This window comes from Bufo gargarizans, chromosome 3 (genome assembly GCF_014858855.1).
Source record: "Bufo gargarizans isolate SCDJY-AF-19 chromosome 3, ASM1485885v1, whole genome shotgun sequence".
Classification (NCBI taxonomy): Eukaryota; Metazoa; Chordata; class Amphibia; order Anura; family Bufonidae; genus Bufo; species Bufo gargarizans.
The window spans coordinates 574,257,389-574,280,814 of NC_058082.1; the positions used below are offsets into that span (position 1 = coordinate 574,257,389).

Below are 23,426 nucleotides of genomic sequence, written 5' to 3' on the forward strand. Positions count from 1 at the left end.
ACCCAATCATAACGCCATACATGTACAGAGCTGGGTGGCAAGTCACATCCCGCTGTGCTTTATATGTACTATGCACTTGTGCAGTGCACTGCTTGAATAGAATATATAACATTACAAACATACAGCTGTTATTATGACACTTTTATTTAACAAACAATTACATAATTAGCATTTTGAACAAAATAATAAAAGTTTAACATTTGATCACAGTGCAGATTTTCTACATTTTTACATAAAAACTATAGATTTTTTTCAATGTATGCTTTTGTTTTAATTTATGATTGCCTTTAAATGATAAAATTATAAATCCATTCTGAAAAAGCAGTCACTCGGGCATAAACTCCAGGTCGATTTGGTTGGGCACATCCAACTCCAAATGAGGTTATTCCTACCAAGATCCATCGATTTTCAACTTCACACATAAGTGGACCTCCAGAGTCACCCTAGAATGATAAAGTGACTATATAATTAAATAACTCCAAAATAAAAGTATTTCTACAAGAACTAATTGTAATCTATCTACCAAAAATACGGAATTGTTAGGAATAAACACTGCTGAAATAATGTGCCCAAATTTGAAATTTGTACTCAATTGGAAGATAGGCGACATTCTTAGAAGTAAATCTGTATGTCTATGACTACTAGATGACCCTAGAAAAGAGATTCCAAGAGACCTAAAATCCCTAAGACCTAAGATCTCCAATAGGGCTCAAAATGTTAATGCCATGGTAGAGAGACAAATGTTTAGTGACTTATAGTACTTTCACACTAGCGTTTTTTTTTTCCGGCATAGAGTTCCGTCACAGGGGCTCTATACCGGAAAAGAACTGATCAGGCATATCCCCATGCATTCTAAATGGAGAGCAATCCGTTCAGAATGCATAAGGATGTCTTAAGTTCAGTCATTTTGACTCATCAGGCAAAAGATAAAACCGTAGCATGCTACGTTTTTTATTTCCGGCGAAAAATAACCTAAAGACTAGCCTGAATGCCGGATCCGGAATTTTTCCCCATAGGAATGTGCCAGATCTGCCAGATCAAAATACCAGAACGCCGGATCTGTCCTTTCCAATCTGCGCATGCGCAGACCTGTAAAGATGGGAAAAAAGATACAAGACGGATTTGTCTGTCCGCATGACAAGCGGAGAGACGGATCTGTTCTTGCAATGCATTTGTGAGACGGATCCGCATCCAGATGCGTCTCACAAATGCTTTCAGCCACATCCAGATCGGCGGATCCGGCAGGCAGTTCCGACAATGGAACTGCTTGCCGGATCACACTGCCGCAAGTGTGAAAATAGCTTTAGATGTTCATCTGCAAAAAATCTGAACATTTTCTTTTAAAAGAAGCTTCATATGGAATAGTTTACCCTGAACTGTTTAAAGACCAAGCAAGAAGTAAACAATTAAGGATCAAGACCATTTTTGTGCTGAGGACAGCATGGATTTGCCTGTATTTGCATATATGCATTTCATTTCATATGTTGCTGTTTGGGGCCTTGTTTTTAAGGAATAAGATGCAAATTGTTCTTTATTGTGCTGGATAGGTTAAACACTGGGATCAGATTATTTTCTAATCCCAGTCATTGTTGTGGGAGTGTGACTGTCAATCAACTCATGGCTATAGCTGTTTTCATGTAAAGAAAAGGAATCTATGAATGTCTGATCCTCACAACATATTTGTGGAAGTGTATCATGGCATGAAAAAAGGAGATTATTGAGGTCCTTAGAAGAAGAGTTGTTGATGCTCATCAGGCTAAAATTTTTTTTTAAAAACATCTCTAAAGATTCTGGACTCCACCAATTCACAGTCAGACAGATTGTGTGCAAATGGAGGAAATTCAAGACCATTTTAACCCTACCAAGGAGTGGCTGGCCAACAAAGATCATGGTAATAACAAGGCATGTAAAAATCAGTGAGATCACAAAGGAGCCCAAGGTAACCTCTAGGTAACTTATTTCTTACATTAGTTAATGGTCATGAGTCCACCATCAAGAGGACACCGAACAACAATACTGTGCATGGCAGTAGTGAAGATTGTTAAAGATCACCTGAACAATCCAGAAGGCTGTTGGTACAATGTTTTTGTGGACGGATGAGGCCAAAATAGTAAGTTTTGATTTAAGATTAGAAGCATTATGTTTGGAGAAAGGAAACCACTACATTCTCTCTGTCAAAAGCAGTGGTGGTGGTATCATGGTTGGGGCCTGCGTTGCTGTATCTGTGTCAGGACTGCTTGCCATCATTAATGGAACAATGAATTCTGAATTATGCCATCAAATTCTGAAGGAAAATGTGTGGACATCTGTCCATCAGCTGAATCTCAAGAGAACATGGTTCATACAGCAACACAACAACTCTAAGCACACAAATCGTTCTATCAAGGAATGGTTAAAAAAGAATAAAGTTAAAGTTTTGAAATGGCCAAGTAATGAATTTAATCCAACAGAAATGTTGTGAAAGGACCTGAAGCAAGCAGTTCATGAGGGGAAACCCACCAACATAACAGAGCTGAAGCTTTTTTGTACGGAGGAATGGGCTAAAATTCCTCCAAGCCAATGAATCAACAATCCCAGGAAGCCGTTTTTGCACAATGGAGTTATGCCAGATACTGAAAGCAAATACTTTTTTTTCTACTAAATAATCTCCTAAAATGATTTGCAAGGCCAAAAGGTATGTGGAATACAAGTATGATATATTGTACTTCTTTTCTCTGCAATCCTGCTTATCTAGTCACCTTAGGGCTCTTTCACACTTGCGTTCTTTTCTTCCGGCATAGAGTTCCGTCGTCGGGGCTCTATGCCGGAAGAATCCTGATCAGTTTTATCCTAATGCATTCTGAATGGAGAGAAATCCGTTCAGGATGCATCAGGATGTCTTAGTTCCGGAACGGAACGTTTTTTGGCCGGAGAAAATACAGCAGCATGCTGCGCTTTTTGCTCCGGCCAAAAATCCTGAACACTTGCCGCAAGGCCGGATCCGGAATTAATGCCCATTGAAAGGCATTGATCCGGATCCGGCCTTAAGCTAAACGTCGTTTCGGCGCATTGCCGGATGCAACGTTTAGCAAGTCCTGGCAGCCATGGTAAAGTGTAGCGTGGAGCGAGGGAGCAGTATACTTACCATCCGTGCAGCTCCCGGGGCGCTCAAGAGTGACGTCAGGGCGCCCCAAGCGCATGGATCACATGATCGCATCGCACGTCATCCATGCGCATGGGGCGCTCTGACGTCACTCTGGAGCGCCCCGGGAGCCGCACGGACTGTAAGTATACCGCTCCCCCGCTCCCCGCTCCTACTATGGCAACCAGGACTTTAATAGCGTCCTGGCCTGGTGCCACAGTAACACTGAAAGCATTTTGAAGACGGATCCGTCTTCAAATGCTTTCAGTACACTTGCGTTTTTCCGGATCCGGCGTGTAATTCCGGCAAGTGGAGTACACGCCGGATCCGGACGACGCAAGTGTGAAAGAGGCCTTAAAGGTTAATAGAGTTTTAGAACTTCTCACAAATTAACTTCTGCTTGCATGGGACAGTGTGAGGATCCATCTCAGTTTCCCACCAATGCTCAGGTCCATGGGCGGATTGGCCATAGAACTTACAGGGATAATTCCTGATGGTGTGATGCCCAGTGGACCACCCAAGCCCTCTTCTCTGCCACTAGCCACATACATTATAAGCTCTCAGTGGTAATTTACATTGTTAGAATCAGGTAGCCACTAGAGTTGAGCGAACACCTGGATGTTCGGGTTCGAGAAGTTCGGCCGAACTTCCCAAAAATGTTCGGGTTCGGGATCCGAACCCGATCCGAACTTCGTCCCGAATACTGAACCCCATTGAAGTCAATGGGGACCCAAACTTTTCGGCACTAAAACGGCTGTAAAACAGCTCAGGAAAGGGCTAGAGGGCTGCAAAAGGCAGCAACATGTAGATAAATCCCCTGCAAACAAATGTGGATAGGGAAATGAATTAAAATAAAAATTAAATAAATACAAATTACCAAAATCAATTGGAGAGAGGTCCCATAGCAGAGAATCTGGCTTCCCATCACCCACCTACTGGAACAGTCCATTCTCAGATATTTAGGCCCCGGCACCCAGGCAGAGGAGAGAGGTCCCGTAACAGAGAATCTGGCTTCATGTCAGCAGAGAATCAGTCTTCATGTCATAGCAGAGAATCAGGCTTCACGTCACCCACCACTGCAACAGTCCATTTTCATAAATTTAGGCCCAGCACCCAGGCAGAGGAGAGAGGTCCCGTAACAGACAATCTGGCTTCATGTCAGCAGAGAATTAGTCTGCATGTCATAGCAGAGAATCAGGCTTCACGTCAGCCACCAATGCAACAGTCCATTGTCAGATATTTAGGCCCAGCACCCAGGCAGAGGAGAGAGGTCCCGTAACAGAGGATCTGGCTTCATGTCAGCAGAGAATCAGTCTTCATATCATAGCAGAGAATCAGGCTTCACGTCACCCACCACTGCAACAGTCCATTTTCATAAATTTAGGCCCAGCACCCAGGCAGAGGAGAGAGGTCCCGTAACAGACAATCTGGCTTCATGTCAGCAGAGAATCAGTCTTCATGTCATAGCAGAGAATCAGGCTTCACGTCACCCACCACTGTAAGAGTCCATTTTCATAAATTTAGGCCCAGCACCCAGGCAGAGGAGAGAGGTCCCGTAACAGACAATCTGGCTTCATGTCAGCAGAGAATCAGTCTTCATGTCATAGCAGAGAATCAGGCTTCACGTCACCCACCACTGCAACAGTCCATTTTCATAAATTTAGGCCCAGCACCCAGGCAGAGGAGAGAGGTCCCGTAACAGAGGATCTGGCTTCATGTCAGTAGAGAATCAGTCTTCATGTCATAGCAGAGAATCAGGCTTCATGTCACCCACCGCTGTAAGAGTCCATTTTCATAAATTTAGGCCCAGCACCCAGGCAGAAGAGAGGTGTCGTAACAGACAATCTGGCTTCATGTCAGCAGAGAATTAGTCTGCATGTCATAGCAGAGAATCAGGCTTCACGTCAGCCACCAATGCAACAGTCCATTGTCAGATATTTAGGCCCAGCACCCAGGCAGAGGAGAGAGGTCCCGTAACAGAGGATCTGGCTTCATGTCAGCAGAGAATCAGTCTTCATATCATAGCAGAGAATCAGGCTTCACGTCACCCACCACTGCAACAGTCCATTTTCATAAATTTAGGCCCAGCACCCAGGCAGAGGAGAGAGGTCCCGTAACAGAGGATCTGGCTTCATGTCAGCAGAGAATCAGTCTGCATGTCATAGCAGAGAATCAGGCTTCACGTCAGCCACCACTGCAACAGTCCATTGTCATAAATTTAGACCCAGCACCCAGGCAGAGGAGAGAGGTCCCGTAACAGACAATCTGGCTTCATGTCAGCAGAGAATCAGTCTTCATGTCATAGCAGAGAATCAGGCTTCACGTCACCCACCACTGTAAGAGTCCATTTTCATAAATTTAGGCCCAGCACCCAGGCAGAGGAGAGAGGTCCCGTAACAGACAATCTGGCTTCATGTCAGCAGAGAATCAGTCTTCATGTCATAGCAGAGAATCAGGCTTCACGTCACCCACCACTGTAAGAGTCCATTTTCATAAATTTAGGCCCAGCACCCAGGCAGAGGAGAGAGGTCCCGTAACAGACAATCTGGCTTCATGTCAGCAGAGAATCAGTCTTCATGTCATAGCAGAGAATCAGGCTTCACGTCACCCACCACTGCAACAGTCCATTTTCATAAATTTAGGCCCAGCACCCAGGCAGAGGAGAGAGGTCCCGTAACAGAGGATCTGGCTTCATGTCAGTAGAGAATCAGTCTTCATGTCATAGCAGAGAATCAGGCTTCATGTCACCCACCACTGTAAGAGTCCATTTTCATAAATTTAGGCCCAGCACCCAGGCAGAAGAGAGGTGTCGTAACAGACAATCTGGCTTCATGTCAGCAGAGAATTAGTCTGCATGTCATAGCAGAGAATCAGGCTTCACGTCAGCCACCAATGCAACAGTCCATTGTCAGATATTTAGGCCCAGCACCCAGGCAGAGGAGAGAGGTCCCGTAACAGAGGATCTGGCTTCATGTCAGCAGAGAATCAGTCTTCATATCATAGCAGAGAATCAGGCTTCACGTCACCCACCACTGCAACAGTCCATTTTCATAAATTTAGGCCCAGCACCCAGGCAGAGGAGAGAGGTCCCGTAACAGACAATCTGGCTTCATGTCAGCAGAGAATCAGTCTTCATGTCATAGCAGAGAATCAGGCTTCACGTCACCCACCACTGTAAGAGTCCATTTTCATAAATTTAGGCCCAGCACCCAGGCAGAGGAGAGAGGTCCCGTAACAGACAATCTGGCTTCATGTCAGCAGAGAATCAGTCTTCATGTCATAGCAGAGAATCAGGCTTCACGTCACCCACCACTGTAAGAGTCCATTTTCATAAATTTAGGCCCAGCACCCAGGCAGAGGAGAGAGGTCCCGTAACAGACAATCTGGCTTCATGTCAGCAGAGAATTAGTCTGCATGTCATAGCAGAGAATGAGGCTTCACGTCAGCCACCACTGCAACAGTCCATTGGCATATATTTAGGCCCAGCACACAGGCAGAGGAGAGAGGTCCCGTAACAGAGGATCTGGCTTCATGTCAGCAGAGAATCAGTCTGCATGTCATAGCAGAAAATCAGGCTTCACGTCAGCCACCACTGCAACAGTCCATTGTCAGATATTTAGGCCCAGCACCCAGGCAGAGGAGAGAGGTCCCGTAACAGAGAATCTGTCTTCATGTCAGCAGAGAATTAGTCTGCATGTCATAGCAGAGAATCAGGCTTCACGTCACCCAACATTGGAACAGTCAATTGGCATATATTTAGGCCCCGGCACCCAGACAGAGGAGAGGTTCATTCAACTTTGGGTAGCCTCGCAATATAATGGTAAAATGAAAATAAAAATAGGATTGAATGAGGAAGTGCCCTGGAGTCCAATAATATATGGTTAAGGGGAGGTAGTTAATGTCTAATCTGGACAAGGGACGGACAGGTCCTGTGGGATCCATGCCTGGTTCATTTTTATGAACGTCAGCTTGTCCACATTGGCTGTAGACAGGCGGCTGCGTTTGTCTGTAATGACGCCCCCTGCCGTGCTGAATACACGTTCAGACAAAACGCTGGCCGCCGGGCAGGCCAGCACCTCCAAGGCATAAAAGGCTAGCTCTGGCCACGTGGACAATTTAGAGACCCAGAAGTTGAATGGGGCCGAACCATCAGTCAGTACGTGGAGTGGTGTGCACACGTACTGTTCCACCATGTTAGTGAAATGTTGCCTCCTGCTAACACGTTGCGTATCAGGTGGTGGTGCAGTTAGCTGTGGCGTGTTGACAAAAGTTTTCCACATCTCTGCCATGCTAACCCTGCCCTCAGAGTAGCTGGCCGTGACACAGCTGCCTTGGCGACCTCTTGCTCCTCCTCTGCCTTGGGCTTCCACTTGTTCCCCTGTGACATTTGGGAATGCTCTCAGTAGCGCGTCTACCAACGTGCGCTTGTACTCGCGCATCTTCCTATCACGCTCCAGTGCAGGAAGTAAGGTGGGCACATTGTCTTTGTAGCGTGGATCCAGCAGGGTGGCAACCCAGTAGTCCGCACAGGTTAAAATGTGGGCAACTCTGCTGTCGTTGCGCAGGCACTGCAGCATGTAGTCGCTCATGTGTGCCAGTCTGCCCAGGGGTAAGGACAAGCTGTCCTCTGTGGGAGGCGTATCGTCATTGTCCTGCCTTTCCCACCAGCCACGCACCAGTGATGGACCCGAGCTGCGTTGGCTGCCACCCCGCTGTGACCATGCTTCATCCTCATCCTCCTCCACCTTGTCCTCCAGTAGTGGGCCCTGTCTGGCCACATTTGTACCTGGCCTCTGCTGTTGCAAAAAAACTCCCTTTGAGTCACTTCGAAGAGACTGGCCTGAAAGTGCTAAAAATGACCCCTCTTCCTCCTCCTCCTCCTCCTCCTCCTGGGCCACCTCCTCTTGCATCATCTCCCTAAGTGTTTTCTCAAGGAGACATAGAAGTGGTATTGTAACGCTGATAACGGCGTCATCGCCACTGGCCATGTTGGTGGAGTACTCGAAACAGCGCAACAGGGCACACAGGTCTCGCATGGAGGCCCAGTCATTGGTGGTGAAGTGGTGCTGTTCTGTAGTGCGACTGACCCGTGCGTGCTGCAGCTGAAACTCCACTATGGCCTGCTGCTGCTCGCACAGTCTGTCCAGCATGTGCAAGGTGGAGTTCCACCTGGTGGGCACATCGCATATGAGGCGGTGAGCGGGAAGGCCGAAGTTACGCTGTAGCGCAGACAGGCGAGCAGCAGCAGGATGTGAACGCCGGAAGCGCGAACAGACGGCCCGCACTTTATGCAGCAGCTCTGACATGTCGGGGTAGTTGTGAATGAACTTCTGCACCACCAAATTCAGCACATGCGCCAAGCAAGGGATGTGCGTCAAATTGGCTAGTCCCAGAGCTGCAACGAGATTTCGCACATTATCACACACCACCAGGCCGGGCTTGAGGCTCACCGGCAGCAACCACTCGTCGGTCTGTTGTTCTATACCCCGCCACAACTTCTGTGCGGTGTGGGGCCTGTCCCCCAAACATATGAGTTTCAGAATGGCCTGCTGACGTTTACCCCGGGCTGTGCTGAAGTTGGTGGTGAAGGTGTGTGGCTGACTAGATGAGCAGGTGGAAGAAGAGGAGGAGGAAGTCGAGTAGGAGGAGGTGGCAACAGGAGGCAAAGAATGTTGCCCTGTGATCCTTGGCGGCGGAAGGACGTGCGCCAAACAGCTCTCCGCCTGGGGCCCAGCTGCCACTACATTTACCCAGTGTGCAGTTAGGGAGATATAGCGTCCCTGGCCGTGCTTACTGGTCCACGTATCTGTGGTTAGGTGGACCTTGCAACAGATGGCGTTGCGCAGTGCACACTTGATTTTATCGGATACTTGGTTGTGCAGGGAAGGCACGGCTCTCTTGGAGAAGTAGTGCCGGCTGGGAACAACATACTGTGGGACAGCAAGCGACATGAGCTGTTTGAAGCTGTCTGTGTCCACCAGCCTAAATGACAGCATTTCATAGGCCAGTAGTTTAGAAATGCTGGCATTCAGGGCCAGGGATCGAGGGTGGCTAGGTGGGAATTTACGCTTTCTCTCAAATGTTTGTGAGATGGAGAGCTGAACGGTGCCGTGTGACATGGTTGAGATGCTTGGTGACGGAGGTGGTGGTGGTGTTGGTGGTACATCCCCTGTTTGCTGGGCGGCAGGTGCCAACGTTCCTCCAGAGGCAGAGGAAGAGGCCGAGGCGGCAGCAGCAGAAGAGGTAGCAGGGGGAGCCTGAGTGACTTCCTTGGTTTTAAGGTGTTTACTCCACTGCAGTTCATGCTTTGCATGCAGGTGCCTGGTCATGCAGGTTGTGCTCAGGTTCAGAACGCTAATGCCTCGCTTCAGGCTCTGATGGCACAGCGTGCAAACCACTCGGGTCTTGTCGTCAGCACATTGTTTGAAGAAGTGCCATGCCAGGGAACTCCTTGAAGCTGCCTTTGGGGTGCTCGGTCCCAGATGGCGGCGGTCAGTAGCAGGCGGAGTCTCTTGGCGGCGGGTGTTCTGCTTTTGCCCACTGCTCCCTCTTTTGCTACGCTGTTGGCTCGGTCTCACCACTGCCTCTTCCTCCGAACTGTGAAAGTCAGTGGCACGACCTTTATTCCATGTGGGGTCTAGGACCTCATCGTCCCCTGCATCGTCTTCCACCCAGTCTTGATCCCTGACCTCCTGTTCAGTCTGCACACTGCAGAAAGACGCAGCAGTTGGCACCTGTGTTTCGTCATCATCAGAGACATGCTGAGGTGGTATTCCCATGTCCTCATCATCAGGAAACATAAGTGGTTGTGCGTCAGTGCATTCTATGTCTTTCACCGCTGGGGAAGGGCTAGGTGGATGCCCTTGGGAAACCCTGCCAGCGGAGTCTTCAAACAGCATAAGAGACTGCTGCATAACTTGAGGCTGAGACAGTTTCCCTGGTATGCATGGGGGTGATGTGACAGACTGATGGGTGGTTTAGGCGCCATCTGTGCGCTTTCTGCAGAAGACTGGGTGGGAGATAATGTGAACGTGCTGGATCCACTGTCGGCCACCCAATTGACTAATGCCTGTACCTGCTCAGGCCTTACCATCCTTAGAACGGCATTGGGCCCCACCATATATCGCTGTAAATTCTGGCGGCTACTGGGACCTGAGGTAGTTGGTACACTAGGACGTGTGGATGTGGCAGAACGGCCACGTCCTCTCCCAGCACCAGAGGGTCCACTAACACCACCACGACCATGTCCACGTCCGCGTCCCTTACTAGATGTTTTCCTCATTGTTATGGTTCACCACAACAACAAAAATATTATTTGGCCCAATGTATTGTATTCAAATTTGAGGCCTAGTATTTAGGCGCTGGGTGACCGGTATGGATTTAGTGACAGAATTAGACTTGGAAATGCACAGTAGCGTGTGTGTGAAGTTATTCTGAATGAACCTATGTGCACCTTGAATATTATATACCCTTTTAGGGATAGATTTCAAATAGCTCTGATATAGCAGAAACCACTAAATTATGAAATTGCTAAATTGGGAATTGTATTTCAACCCAGAACAAAAAATGTGCTTTGGCGGACACTAAATAACTTGCCCATCCACAACAGGACAGCGGTAACGACAGATTTAGCGGGATATAAATTTGAGGCCTAGTATTTAGGCGCTGGGTGACCGGTATGGATTTAGTGACAGAATTAGACTTGGAAATGCACAGTAGCGTGTGTGTGAAGTTATTCTGAATGACCTTATGTGCACCTTGAATATTATATACCCTTTTAGGGATAGATTTCAAATAGCTCTGATATAGCAGAAACCACTAAATTATGAAATTGCTAAATTGGGAATTGTATTTCAACCCAGAACAAAAAATGTGCTTTGGCGGACACTAAATAACTTGCCCATCCACAACAGTACAGCGGTAACGACAGATTTAGCGGGATATAAATTTGAGGCCTAGTATTTAGGCGCTGGGTGACCGGTATGGATTTAGTGACAGAATTAGACTTGGAAATGCACAGTAGCGTGTGTGTGAAGTTATTCTGAATGGCCCTATGTGCACCTTGAATATTATATACCCTTTTAGGGATAGATTTCAAATAGCTCTGATATAGCAGAAACCACTAAATTATGAAATTGCTAAATTGGGAATTGTATTTCAACCCAGAACAAAAAATGTGCTTTGGCGGACACTAAATAACTTGCCCATCCACAACAGGACAGCGGTAACGACAGATTTAGCGGGATATAAATTTGAGGCCTAGTATTTAGGCGCTGGGTGACCGGTATGGATTTAGTGACAGAATTAGACTTGGAAATGCACAGTAGCGTGTGTGTGAAGTTATTCTGAATGACCCTATGTGCACCTTGAATATTATATACCCTTTTAGGGATAGATTTCAAATAGCTCTGATATAGCAGAAACCACTAAATTATGAAATTGCTAAATTGGGAATTGTATTTCAACCCAGAACAAAAAATGTGCTTTGACGGACACTAAATAACTTGCCCATCCACAACAGGACAGCGGTAACGACAGATTTAGCGGGATATAAATTTGAGGCCTAGTATTTAGGCGCTGGGTGACCGGTATGGATTTAGTGACAGAATTAGACTTGGAAATGCCCAGTAGCGTGTGTGTGAAGTTATTCTGAATGACCCTATGTGCACCTTGAATATTATATACCCTTTTAGGGATAGATTTCAAATAGCTCTGATATAGCAGAAACCACTAAATTATGAAATTGCTAAATTGGGAATTGTATTTCAACCCTGAACAAAAAATGTGCTTTGACGGACACTAAATAACTTGCCCAGCCACAACAGTACAGCGGTAACGACAGATTTAGCGGGATATAAATTTGAGGCCTAGTATTTAGGCGCTGGGTGACCGGTATGGATTTAGTGACAGAATTAGACTTGGAAATGCACAGTAGCGTGTGTGTGAAGTTATTCTGAATGACCCTATGTGCACCTTGAATATTATATACCCTTTTAGGGATAGATTTCAAATAGCTCAAATATAGCAGAAACCAGTAAATTATGAAATTGCTAAATTGGGAATTGTATTTCAACCCAGAACAAAAAATGTGCTTTGGCGGACACTAAATAACTTGCCCATCCACAACAGTACAGCGGTAACGACAGATTTAGCGGGATATAAATTTGAGGCCTAGTATTTAGGCGCTGGGTGACCGGTATGGATTTAGTGACAGAATTAGACTTGGAAATGCACAGTAGCGTGTGTGTGAAGTTATTCTGAATGACCCTATGTGCACCTTGAATATTATATACCCTTTTAGGGATAGATTTCAAATAGCTCTGATATAGCAGAAACCACTAAATTATGAAATTGCTAAATTGGGAATTGTATTTCAACCCTGAACAAAAAATGTGCTTTGACGGACACTAAATAACTTGCCCAGCCACAACAGTACAGCGGTAAAGACAGATTTAGCGGGATATAAATTTGAGGCCTAGTATTTAGGCGCTGGGTGACCGGTATGGATTTAGTGACAGAATTAGACTGGGATATGGCCAAAAAATAACCACACTATTGCTGGTTAAATGCACTTGGTGTGACAGCTTGACCAACCACACTACTGAGGGTTAAAAGCACTTTGTGACGGGCGCAGCTTGCCCCTGATGTAGTATATGGCCAAAAAATGAACAGACTATTGCTGGTTAAATGCACTTGGTGTGACAGCTTCACCCTGATGTAGGCTTTAGCCAAAAAACAACCACACCATTGAGGGTTAAATGCACTTGGTGACAGGCGCAGCTCGCCCCTGATGTAGTATATGGCCAAAAAATGAACAGACTATTGCTGGTTAAATGCACTTGGTGTGACAGCTTGACCAACCACACTACTGAGGGTTAAATGCACTTGGTGACGGGCGCAGCTTGCCCCTGATGTAGTATATGGCCAAAAAATGAACAGACTATTGCTGGTTAAATGCACTTGGTGACGGGCGCAGCTTGCCCCTGATTTAGTATATGGCCAAAAAATGAACAGACTATTGCTGGTTAAATGCACTTGGTGTGACAGCTTCACCCTGATGTAGGCTTTAGCCAAAAAACAACCACACCATTGAGGGTTAAATGCACTTGGTGACAGGCGCAGCTTGCCCCTGATGTAGTATATGGCCAAAAAATAAACAGACTATTGCTGGTTAAATGCACTTGGTGTGACAGCTTCACCCTGATGTAGGCTTTAGCCAAAAAACAACCACACCATTGAGGGTTAAATGCACTTGGTCGCAGCTTGGATGCACTTGGTCGCAGCACCGCACAAGACACAAAATGGCCGCCGATCACCCCAGAAAAAAGTGACTGACAAACGGTCTGGGCAGCCTAAAAACAGTGAGCAATTGAATTTCAGCAGCTCAATGATGCACAGCTGCAGATCGATCGATTAATCAAGTCCTTTGGAGGAGTTAATCTGCCTAATCTCGCCCTACTGTCGCAGCCGCAACCTCTCCCTACGCTAATCAGAGCAGAGTGACGGGCGGCGCTATGTGACTCCAGCTTAAATAGAGGCTGGGTCACATGGTGCTCTGGCCAATCACAGCCATGCCAATAGTAGGCATGGCTGTGACGGCCTCTTGGGGCAAGTAGTATGACGCTTGTTGATTGGCTGCTTTGCAGCCTTTCAAAAAGCGCCAAGAAAGCGTCACAAACGCGCCAAGAAATCGTCGAACACCGAACCCGAACCCGGACTTTTACGAAAATGTCCGGGTTCGGGTCCGTGTCACGGACACCCCAAAATTCGGTACGAACCCGAACTATACAGTTCGAGTTCGCTCATCCCTAGTAGCCACACATGTCCTCCTGAATTCAACTGCTGTGGCCCACCTCTCACCTTCTAAGCTGACTTCTAGCTACCCCAGTGTGCTGATCCTACATCCAGCAGTTCTCCTCAAGCCTGAGGGCATGTCTAAATACAGGTAGTATACCAGTACTATACTGGCCTACATTTCATTTCCCATACTTCTAGGCCAATCAACAGTAAGCATTAGCCTTATCCTACCCCCAATCCTGAGCACACATGGTGTGTAAGAGACAGTTTATGCTCACAGCACACAGATCTAGGACTCAGAAGACAAATAATCATGGCAGCATAGAGAGAGAAAAACAATTGCAGGCCATAAATGACAGTTTATAGGAAAGAGGGACAATTTATGTGGGGAAAGACCCAGAACACAAGGACACTTATTGATTACAGCACAGGCAGGACACAGACTATGTAAGCTCAAGCAGGAATGCTGACTAATATGCAGAGCCACTCAAGCACTTCATAAATGAATTCTATTATGACTGGAGTAAGAAATGCATTAGATGTACTCTACAACTAGATGTGCCAAATTGTGCCACTGTTTGCTCAATTTGCTTCAAAGTCTAGGGGCAATCACATTTTTAGTAAATGCAAGAACAATGAAATAGATATGACTACAGTTCTTTTTTTTTTTGCATTCCACCAATCATTAATGTTGGGCGAGCATGCTTGGCTGAACACCATTTTCACTCGAGCATCGCGACGCAGCCAATAAACCTGCAGGGTAGTGCTGGCCCCTCACTGTAATGCCGTCGACATGTTGGAAATTGGCATTACAGTGACTGTCTGAAAGGAACGTGTTATCGGGTGCTACATAGCACCCGATGACACGTGGTTCGGCTAAGTATTAGTCAGGGAGAGCTGCAGCAGAAAGGTCAGATAGTGTAGGAACAGGAAATGTTTAGTGCTGAAAGGTCATAGAAACCCAAAAGTTATTTTAAAGACTATTGTTTTATCTGGTTGCAATATATATTATCAGCGCAGCCTGCGCTAAATTGCGTGCGACTTTTTGGCCGCTGCTGACAGTGACACAATCTCTGCTACATCTGTTGTGTTAGCCTATCCTAAATACTGTATCTGTGACTAGTGATGGACAAACATTGGCCGGGACGTTTTGCGAACTCAGGTTTGCGATCAAATGTTTCCGAATTGCCCATTCACTTTAATGGCAGGCGAAACTGAAAAACCTTCTGGTCATATTTGCAGCCACCAAATACTTACTGGAAGTGCAATGAAATAGTCCCACAACATGGACATGCAATGAAATAGTCCCCACAACAAAGTGGGATCAATGGCAAAAATTCCCACAAAAAAATATGTATTTTATATGCATGTTAATAAGTGGTCATTTTTATGCGTCTTAAAGGGAAGATCTCAAAAATGTGCCCTGCTGGAGCCTAGAAACATGTTATTTTATGCCACGGCAGTACGGGCCCCATACATTAGGCATTCACCTGAGAGAAAAAAACAAGCGATTATGTGGCTGGAGGTATATTAGACGGTCAGTAGATAACAATTTTACTGTAGGCCAGTGGAGTACAGGCCCCAAAAATTATGCATTCACCTGACAGAAAAGAACAAGTGATGATGTGGCTAGAGGTACATTAGGCATTCACTGAATAACAATTTTACTGTAGGCCACTGGAGTACAGGCCCCAAAAATTAGGCATTCACCTGACAGAAATAGCTTTTTATGCCGCTGTATATACATAAAACAAGGACCATTCTTTGTTCTGTGTGATGCCGGATATGTGTGGGCTGGCATGAGAAAATGAAATCACAGGTGTTGAATTCTTCCGAGATCCATGCCTCATTCATTTTTTGAAATGTGCGTTAGTCCACACTGTCGTGAGATAGGCGAGTGCGCTTATTGGTCACGACCTCCCCTTCTGCGCTGAACGTCCTTTCGGACAGGACACTCGACGAGGGGCAGCCAACAGTTCCATGTAAAATTGTGCCAGTTCTCGCCACAGGTCAAGCCTGCACACCCAGTAGTCAAGGGATTCCTCACTTTTCAGAGCGTCCACATTGGCCGTTAACCCAATGTAGTCGGACACCTGTCAGTCTAGGCGTTCCCTGAGGCTGGATCCGGAGGGCGGCTCTCAATGGGTTGGCTGCAAGAATGATCACATATCCAAAGTGACCAACACATATTCAAACCGCCCTCTTCTTGCAGGTGCGGTAGGATTGGTACTTGCACATGTTTCGCTGTGGGTGGAAATTTCTCTCCAAAGCCTGGAAATGCTGCATTCTGACAGCCCTCTGTGATGCTGGTAACATGTCTGACATTTTGTGTTTGCACCGGGGGTCTAAGTACGTTGACACCGAATACTGGTCCTCACCCTTTATGCTTTTCATACAGATAACATGGCATTATCTTCTTGCTCCTCCTCCTCCTACCCCCCCAGCCACTATCCTCCTCTGACTCCTATTCAGACTCCTGCTGACTTGTTTCAGATGGAGTAGTCCCCCCCCTGCTAATTTATTCAGCATTGCGACTTCCTAATCTTCCAGCTCCTGCTCCTCAACGGCATGATCAATAACATGACAGAATGCCCACTCCAGAAAGAAGGCGTAAGGTACGATGTCACAGATGGTGCCCTAGCTGCGACTGACCAGTTTGGTGATCTCATCAAATGGCCGCAGAAGTCTGCATGCTTCACGCATGAGCAGCCACTGGCGCAGTGAAAATAAACCAAGCTCCCAAGAACCTTTCCTGCTGCAGAGTTCGTACAGGTAGTCGTTAACGGCAAGACGTCCTGGAGCCCAGGATATTTGGCAACGAATCGCTGCACGGCTAAGCTCAGAACGTGTGCCCTGTTTCAGCGCTCAGCAGATTGGCAATGTTGTCGCACACCCCTTTACCAAATTGAGCAGGGTTAACCACTGATCGGCCTGTGACCACAGAGTGGAAAGCAGTGCAGGACCGGTGTGGCTCTTTGCTTCCAGGCACAACAGCCGCAGCACAGCATGACAACGTCTTACCTGGCACGTCAATCAGGTTCTGGGGAGCTTGGGGGTTGCAGCAGAAGAGGCGGTAGCAGTGGAAAAGGAGGAGTCAGCCAAGGAGGAAATGGAGGATGGAGTAGGAGGAGGAGAAGAAGAGGCCAGCCTGCATGCAATCCATGGTGGTAACACCAAATCCACACGGGAGCCGCGGGTTACATGCTTGACGGCCGTGAGAAGGTTCACCCAGTGGGCAGTAAAAATTATGTACCTTCCCTGCCGTGTTTTCTAGACCACGTGTCTGTGGTCAGATATATCTTGGCACCGACACTGTGTGCTAGAGATACATTCACTTGCCGCTGAACGTGGCCATATAGCTCTGAAATGCCCTTCTGGGAGAAATATTTCCTTCCGGGGACCATCCATTGCGGGGTGCCAATGGCCACAAATTTTCTAAAGTCCTCCGAGTCCACTAGTTTATATGGCAGTAATTGGCAGGCTAACAGTTCCGACAAGCCAGCGGTAAGCCGTTGGGCAAGAGGGTTATCCGGCGTCATCACATTTTTACGCTCAAACATTTGGGCCACGGAAGCATGCCATGGTGGAAGGAGGAGTGGAGGACAAATGGGAGGAGAGAGGAGAACAGGCAGCACGTGGAGCTCTGGGAGTGTGGCTTTGTGGATCCTGATGGCATTAATCCCACTGGGCTCGGTAATGGGAGGCCAGGTGCCTTCTTAAATCGGTCATCCCTAAGTGAGTGTTGGACTTACCGCAACTTATGCGTTGACAGCACAGGCTGCAGATGGTAACACTATTGTCAGCAGCTGACAAGTTAAAAAAGCCCAAAATGCAGAGCCATGTGCCGGTGTCTTGGGAGCGCCAGATTTGACCGTGCATGGTGGATGGCTCGCTCCAGATGCATTTGCAGTCTGCTTTTTGCCTCCTGTGCACTGCGAGTTTTGCTTGCTTCTCCACCTTCTCTCTATGTGCTGCTCCGTCTCTCCCTCTGAACTCCCCTCCTCTTCCTCTCTTGTGGTCACCCACGTGACATCCATTGACACATCATCATCGTTTCCTTCACCACCACTGACATTAGAGATCTCAAAGTAGACAGCAACAGCGGGGACCACCCTCCTTGGGCTGATCTGGGTACTGTTGTCAGAGCGTTGGGTGACGGCCGTTGCTACCTCCTCTTCCTCATCCGATGCCAAGAATGGCTGCGCATCAGTAAGATCTGGGAATGGATGGGAAAATAATTCCTCTGACTCGAGTGGAGGGGCTATGGTGGTGGTGGTGTTGTCTTTGGGGGTGAGCACAGCAGAGAGTGAGGAGTGCGCAGATACAGAGGATGAGGAGGGTGCAGAAGTGGAAGACTGATTGAGCCACTCAACCAACTCTGGTGTGTCCTTTGATGTAATCGCACGCACCTTCTGCAACTTCCCATTTAGGCTCCGGCCCCCAATTTGCCTGAGCTACTGGTGAAGGTACACCACGTGTGTGCCCATTTCCGAAAGTGATCTACAGCTGCCGCCAGTCTGGCAATGCTGCAGCAGTGCTTGCAATTACCAGCTCACCGACTTTTGTGCGACGTGAGCATGCACTGGATCTCCACGTTCCATATGTTGGCCAGGCTTTGTGAGCAGCAGAGGGCAGTAGTGGAAGACCAGCTGCAACATGGTCATTGCCTTTCCAGTCAGCTTCCGCTCTTCACAAGTGACGAGTGGGCATGGATGTCTGACCTCTGTGAGGATTTACGCAACTCTGAGGAATCAACACAGATGGTGAGCGGCGATGCCGCTATTATCAGCGTAACCATCCCACTTCTGTGTCTACTGAAACACTCACTGCTCACAATGAAGGCAGACACTTTGCATATGGAAAAGGTGGAAATGGGGGAAGACAGTACAAAAGGGTGATAGCCAGACCACCCTCTGTTCGTCTTCTCAGCGCAAATTGGATGATGAGGAGGAGCAGGAGACTGTTGCCTGCGCTACAGAGGGATGGGCGTGGATGGGCCAAAGAGGAGAAAGAGGATGAGGAGATTGAGAGTCATCCTCCTGATGAGGACAGTGAAGGGGAACACACACAGCAGTTCCAACAAAGGCAGGGCAACACTCTTGAAGGCCTGGGACAGTTTCATGACACCCCACCAGCACCCTCACCATGTTGCATGGCCTAGTGTCACAAGAAGGGAAAAGTTTGGAAAGAAGGTGAAGGAGTACATAGAAGACAGTGTCATCGTCCTTAGTGATCCCTCTGTGCCTTACAACTATTAGGTGTCCAAGCTAGACATGTGGCACGAACTGACGCTCTATGTCTTGGAGGTACTGGCCTGCCCTGCCGCAAGTGTTTTGTCAGAGCTGGTATTTAGTGCTGCTGGGGCATAATAACTGATAAGCTCAACTGGAAATGCTGACAGGTTGACTCTTATCAAAATGAACAAAGCCTGGTTTGCCCCTGACTTCACTAATCCATAATCCTCCAGAGGAAAGTGGCTGAACATAAAGGCACTTTAAATGTGGCTTTTATGGTGTATTGAATACACTGTATTCCCATGCACCCCTTCCACCACAAAAAAGGGTTTATGGTTCAATCTTCCTTTTCTCATCCTCCTCCTCCATCATATCAACATGCTTATTAGGCTGCCCTCGCTCCTAATGTTTTAGAGGGTCAGCTCAGCAGAAGACCCTCACCCCTAATGTTTTAGAGGGTCACCAGCAGACCCTAGTCCATAATGTTCTAGATGGTCAGATCAGCAGCAGGCACTCACCCCTAATGTTTTAGGGCATCAGCTCATCAGCAGACCCTCACCCCTAATATTTTAGATGGTCATATCAGCAGCAGGCCCTTGCCCCTAATGTTTTAGAGGGTCAGCTCAGTAGCAGACCCTAACCCCTAATGTTTTAGATGGCTAGATCAGCAGCAGGCCCTCGCCCCTAATGTTTTAAAGGGTCAGCTCAGCAGCAGACCCTCACCCCTAATGTTTTAGATGGTCAGATCAGCAGAAGGCCCTCGCCCCCTAATTTTTTATAGGGTCACTGCAGGCCCTTGCTCCTAATGTTTTTAAGTGTCACCAGCAGGCCAGCAATCATAATTTTTCAAGAGTGTGTATGATTCACTTCTTTATGTGTAATAAAGGGTGTATCGGAGTGCCTCTTCCTTGTAATTTTTGGCCGCACTTGCACTTTATATACAAGTAAATATACATAAAAAAATGTTTCCTAACAATTTTCCCTCTAAAATCGATTTTATCTTAGGTTTTGTGTGTATTTTTGTCAGTCTGTAAAAGTGGCGTACTACTCGGACAACATCGTTCCCAGCAGCGACCTGGGAGTCCAAGATGCATCCAGACATTCTCTCCATGCTGTTCCCGAACATTTCAGCGTTTTTTCCATCAATTTCTGTCTGACCTTTTCCTGTGAACCAGACACCCTCCCCTCTTCAGAGCAGGGGGTGCCTGGTTTAATGCTTGGGTTCTCCCATTGACTTCCATTATGCTTGTGTGCTCTGTAGAGCACCTGAGCATCCCAAAGTGTTCTACTCGAGCACCCGAGCACTTTGGTGCTCAATCAACACTACCAATCATCAATTGACTACATTTAATGTAATATTTGACATTGTCTTGCTAAAAATGTTCCTTATCTGTCTAGGCATTGAGGAACTATATGACAGCATCTTCAAGAAAAGCCTTTTCATAGATTGAAATTACCACAAACAGCTGATATTTTATTTAGTCTTTTGTATCCTTTTTCTATTTATTTTTATTTTTTTTTGCAAACCCGGCACCACATTCTTAGAGAGCAGTTCTGCAGAAGGAGCTATTCTAGTTGGGTCTACTGTGCCGTCATTGTCAGAGGGTTTAGAAACGAATATCATAACCTGAGTCGGAGAGTGTGCATCATAGTAAGTTATGCTAATTCCTACTCATTGTTATGCACTGTAAGGTTTCAAGGGCTGTGCAACCAAGATAAAATCAATTGTCATTGACTTGCAGCCTAAAGAGACGTAGAAGCCTCTTGTCAGGGCTAGCAGCAATTTTTTTTTATAATTAAGCTGTATTTAATTATCATTCACTGACTTTAATTCTGTGTTCGAATGTCTGCAGAAGCTTATGTTTTCTATCTTTTTTTCATGTTAACAGGTAATATTCCCATCCTAAAGATTACATATATGTTATATTTTGCAAATAAGAGTGTTCTATATTTCATATACTGTACATTATGTATGTCCACCATTGTGTAAAGCAGGGGTCAGCAACATCTGGCACTCCAGCTGTGGTGAAACTACGACTCCTAGTAATCTCTATTCACTTCTATGCGAGTCCTGAGAACAGCAAAGCAAGTGTGCATGCTGGGGTTTGTAGCTTCACTACAGCTGGAGTGCCGGAGGTTGCTAATTCTTGGTGTAGAGTATATCACTAGATTCTAAAGAAAAAAATCAAATAGCTTTGCAAATTACTTATTTTGAATTGATTCAGTTACATCCTGAATTATACTCAAGAGTGGCAATCACAATTCTGCTGATTGTTTTTGGAAACAATAAAGAAAATAGTTGACAGATACAGCCATTTAACAGCTGACTACCCAAAATGCAATGGGAGAGTTCAGTGTTCCAACTAATTTTCCTTCATTAAAACAATGTATAGTGTCCTGCGTACAGCCGACATATTGTCATCGCACATCCTGTGAGAAGGTCTTGCAGACGTTCTTCTCTATCTCTTGTATGATGTTCTTTGCTTTGGTTTCACTTTCTCATCTCCTTTCCTTCTGCCAGGTGCAACTTATTCAGACTAATCCTTTTCCTTTATATTCCCTCCCATACTGCCTCACTTTGCTGTTTATATTACTTCCTGGATGAAGTGGTCATTGCTGGAGGCTGTGGCTGCTGTTTGTTCAGATAAGTCCTTTACTTTATTGTGTTTCCTTGCTGGCTTGATTCTCGGTGACCCTGACTCTGTCCATATTAAGTGCAGGGAGCCGGTGGTCGTGTCCCCTCACTATTATAGGGTTTTCAGGTGTCACACAGACTTAGGTACGTGGGCATGCAATCGTCTATCATAAAGACCTTTGCATGGGCATAGCAGTCAGGGAGAGCTCTTAGGGTTTTATAGGGCTCACTTATAAGCTCCTTAGTTTGGGATCAAGCCAGTCGCTCGTTTATTTATAAGTTCCAGCTTTCTGCTAACTTCATCCATGACACATATCCCCCTAAACTAGTATAGGAATGTGTGTTTCTCAACAATATATATGTGTTATCCAAAAGGTACTGTTTTTCATTATGGAGAGCCCATGGTACGCAGAGTATGCGTGCGCAGTATTGTAGACCAGGCAATACCCCTACTATGCCAAGTAGCTGAATACGTGTGCGCAGTATTGTACTCCAAGTGATGTTCCTAGTACCCGAGAACATGTATGTAGTATTGTAGGCCAGGTGAGGCCCCTCTCGGTTGCTGGGAAAGATATTCAAATTAGTTTTCCTAAACCTATCTGATGCCAGTAGATGTTACACATTATAATTTGCATGTTTTGTACCCAGAAATCCAGAGGAATGTTGTCTAGACTACAATAGTGGTCACTTCACGTCTCTCTCTCTCTCGTTGATTCCCCCCAAACGAATCACAGAAAGTTTGACTGAATCTGGACATGTTTGCATGGGTTTTCTCTGGTTTCTCACTTTCCTAAAATTATATAGATAATCTAATTGATAAGCTAATAAGCTTCCTATTAAATTGACTTTAGTGTGTCCAATAGAGAGAAATGTTATTTAGGATAGGCACTGTGAATGGTGACAGCCTCTTTACAGTGGTGTACAATATGTAAGCATTATATAAGCAAGCACTAAAAAAATAAACCAATGCAGGAGACCAAGCTCTGTGTAGATATTGAATCACTAAAAATTGCTGGAAGATCTCACCTCTGAAGACAGCAAAATTATAAATAGAACTGGGCAGACACATTCAATAGCCTAACTGGCCAAACAGTGGACTGTCTGACAGCTAAATTCCTCTTGGGTCCTCATCAGGGCTGCCACCCGTCCCAAAATTCTGGGCAGTCTGTAAAAATAGGCAACTTTCCTGTGTCCTGTGTCTACCGGCTGGTGGTACTTGACTAGATTATTTTGGTGATAATTATAATCATTTTAAAGCTTACAGTTCTTATCAATATATTGCGCTATAGACATGTATTACTTATAATTTTTATCAATCATTTTGGCTGTCCATGATTTTGGGATAAGTTGTCCAGAAAAAAGAAAAATTCTGGTCGGCAACCTTGCTTCCCATTCACCTACTGGGCTTACTGTGTATTCAATGGGGAGAGGGGAGAGGGGAAAAAGTCGCTACCAGACACATCTTTAGGGAGAACAGAAAGATTTGGCAAAAATATTAATTTCGCCTGATCCTTCTCTCCCCTGACCTCATCTGTTGGGGGAAAGATGGGAGCTCCACAGACGATTTAGACTGTTGGACAAACCCACCATTCTCAGCGGGTTAGGCCAACAGTACACTAATGTGGATAGGGTACTTTAG

General features: G+C 46.2%; 1 protein-coding gene across 1 annotated transcript in view; it reads right to left on the reverse strand.

Moving 5' to 3' along the window:
• Positions 1–287: 287 nt before the first annotated feature.
• The window catches only part of TMPRSS15 (transmembrane serine protease 15), a 508,008-nt gene continuing 484,869 nt past the window's right edge, over positions 288–23,426 (reverse strand). The window contains exon 26 of the mRNA XM_044285898.1: positions 288–443. Coding sequence (XP_044141833.1) covers positions 288–443 — 156 coding nt within the window. The remainder of the gene's footprint in view (positions 444–23,426) is intronic.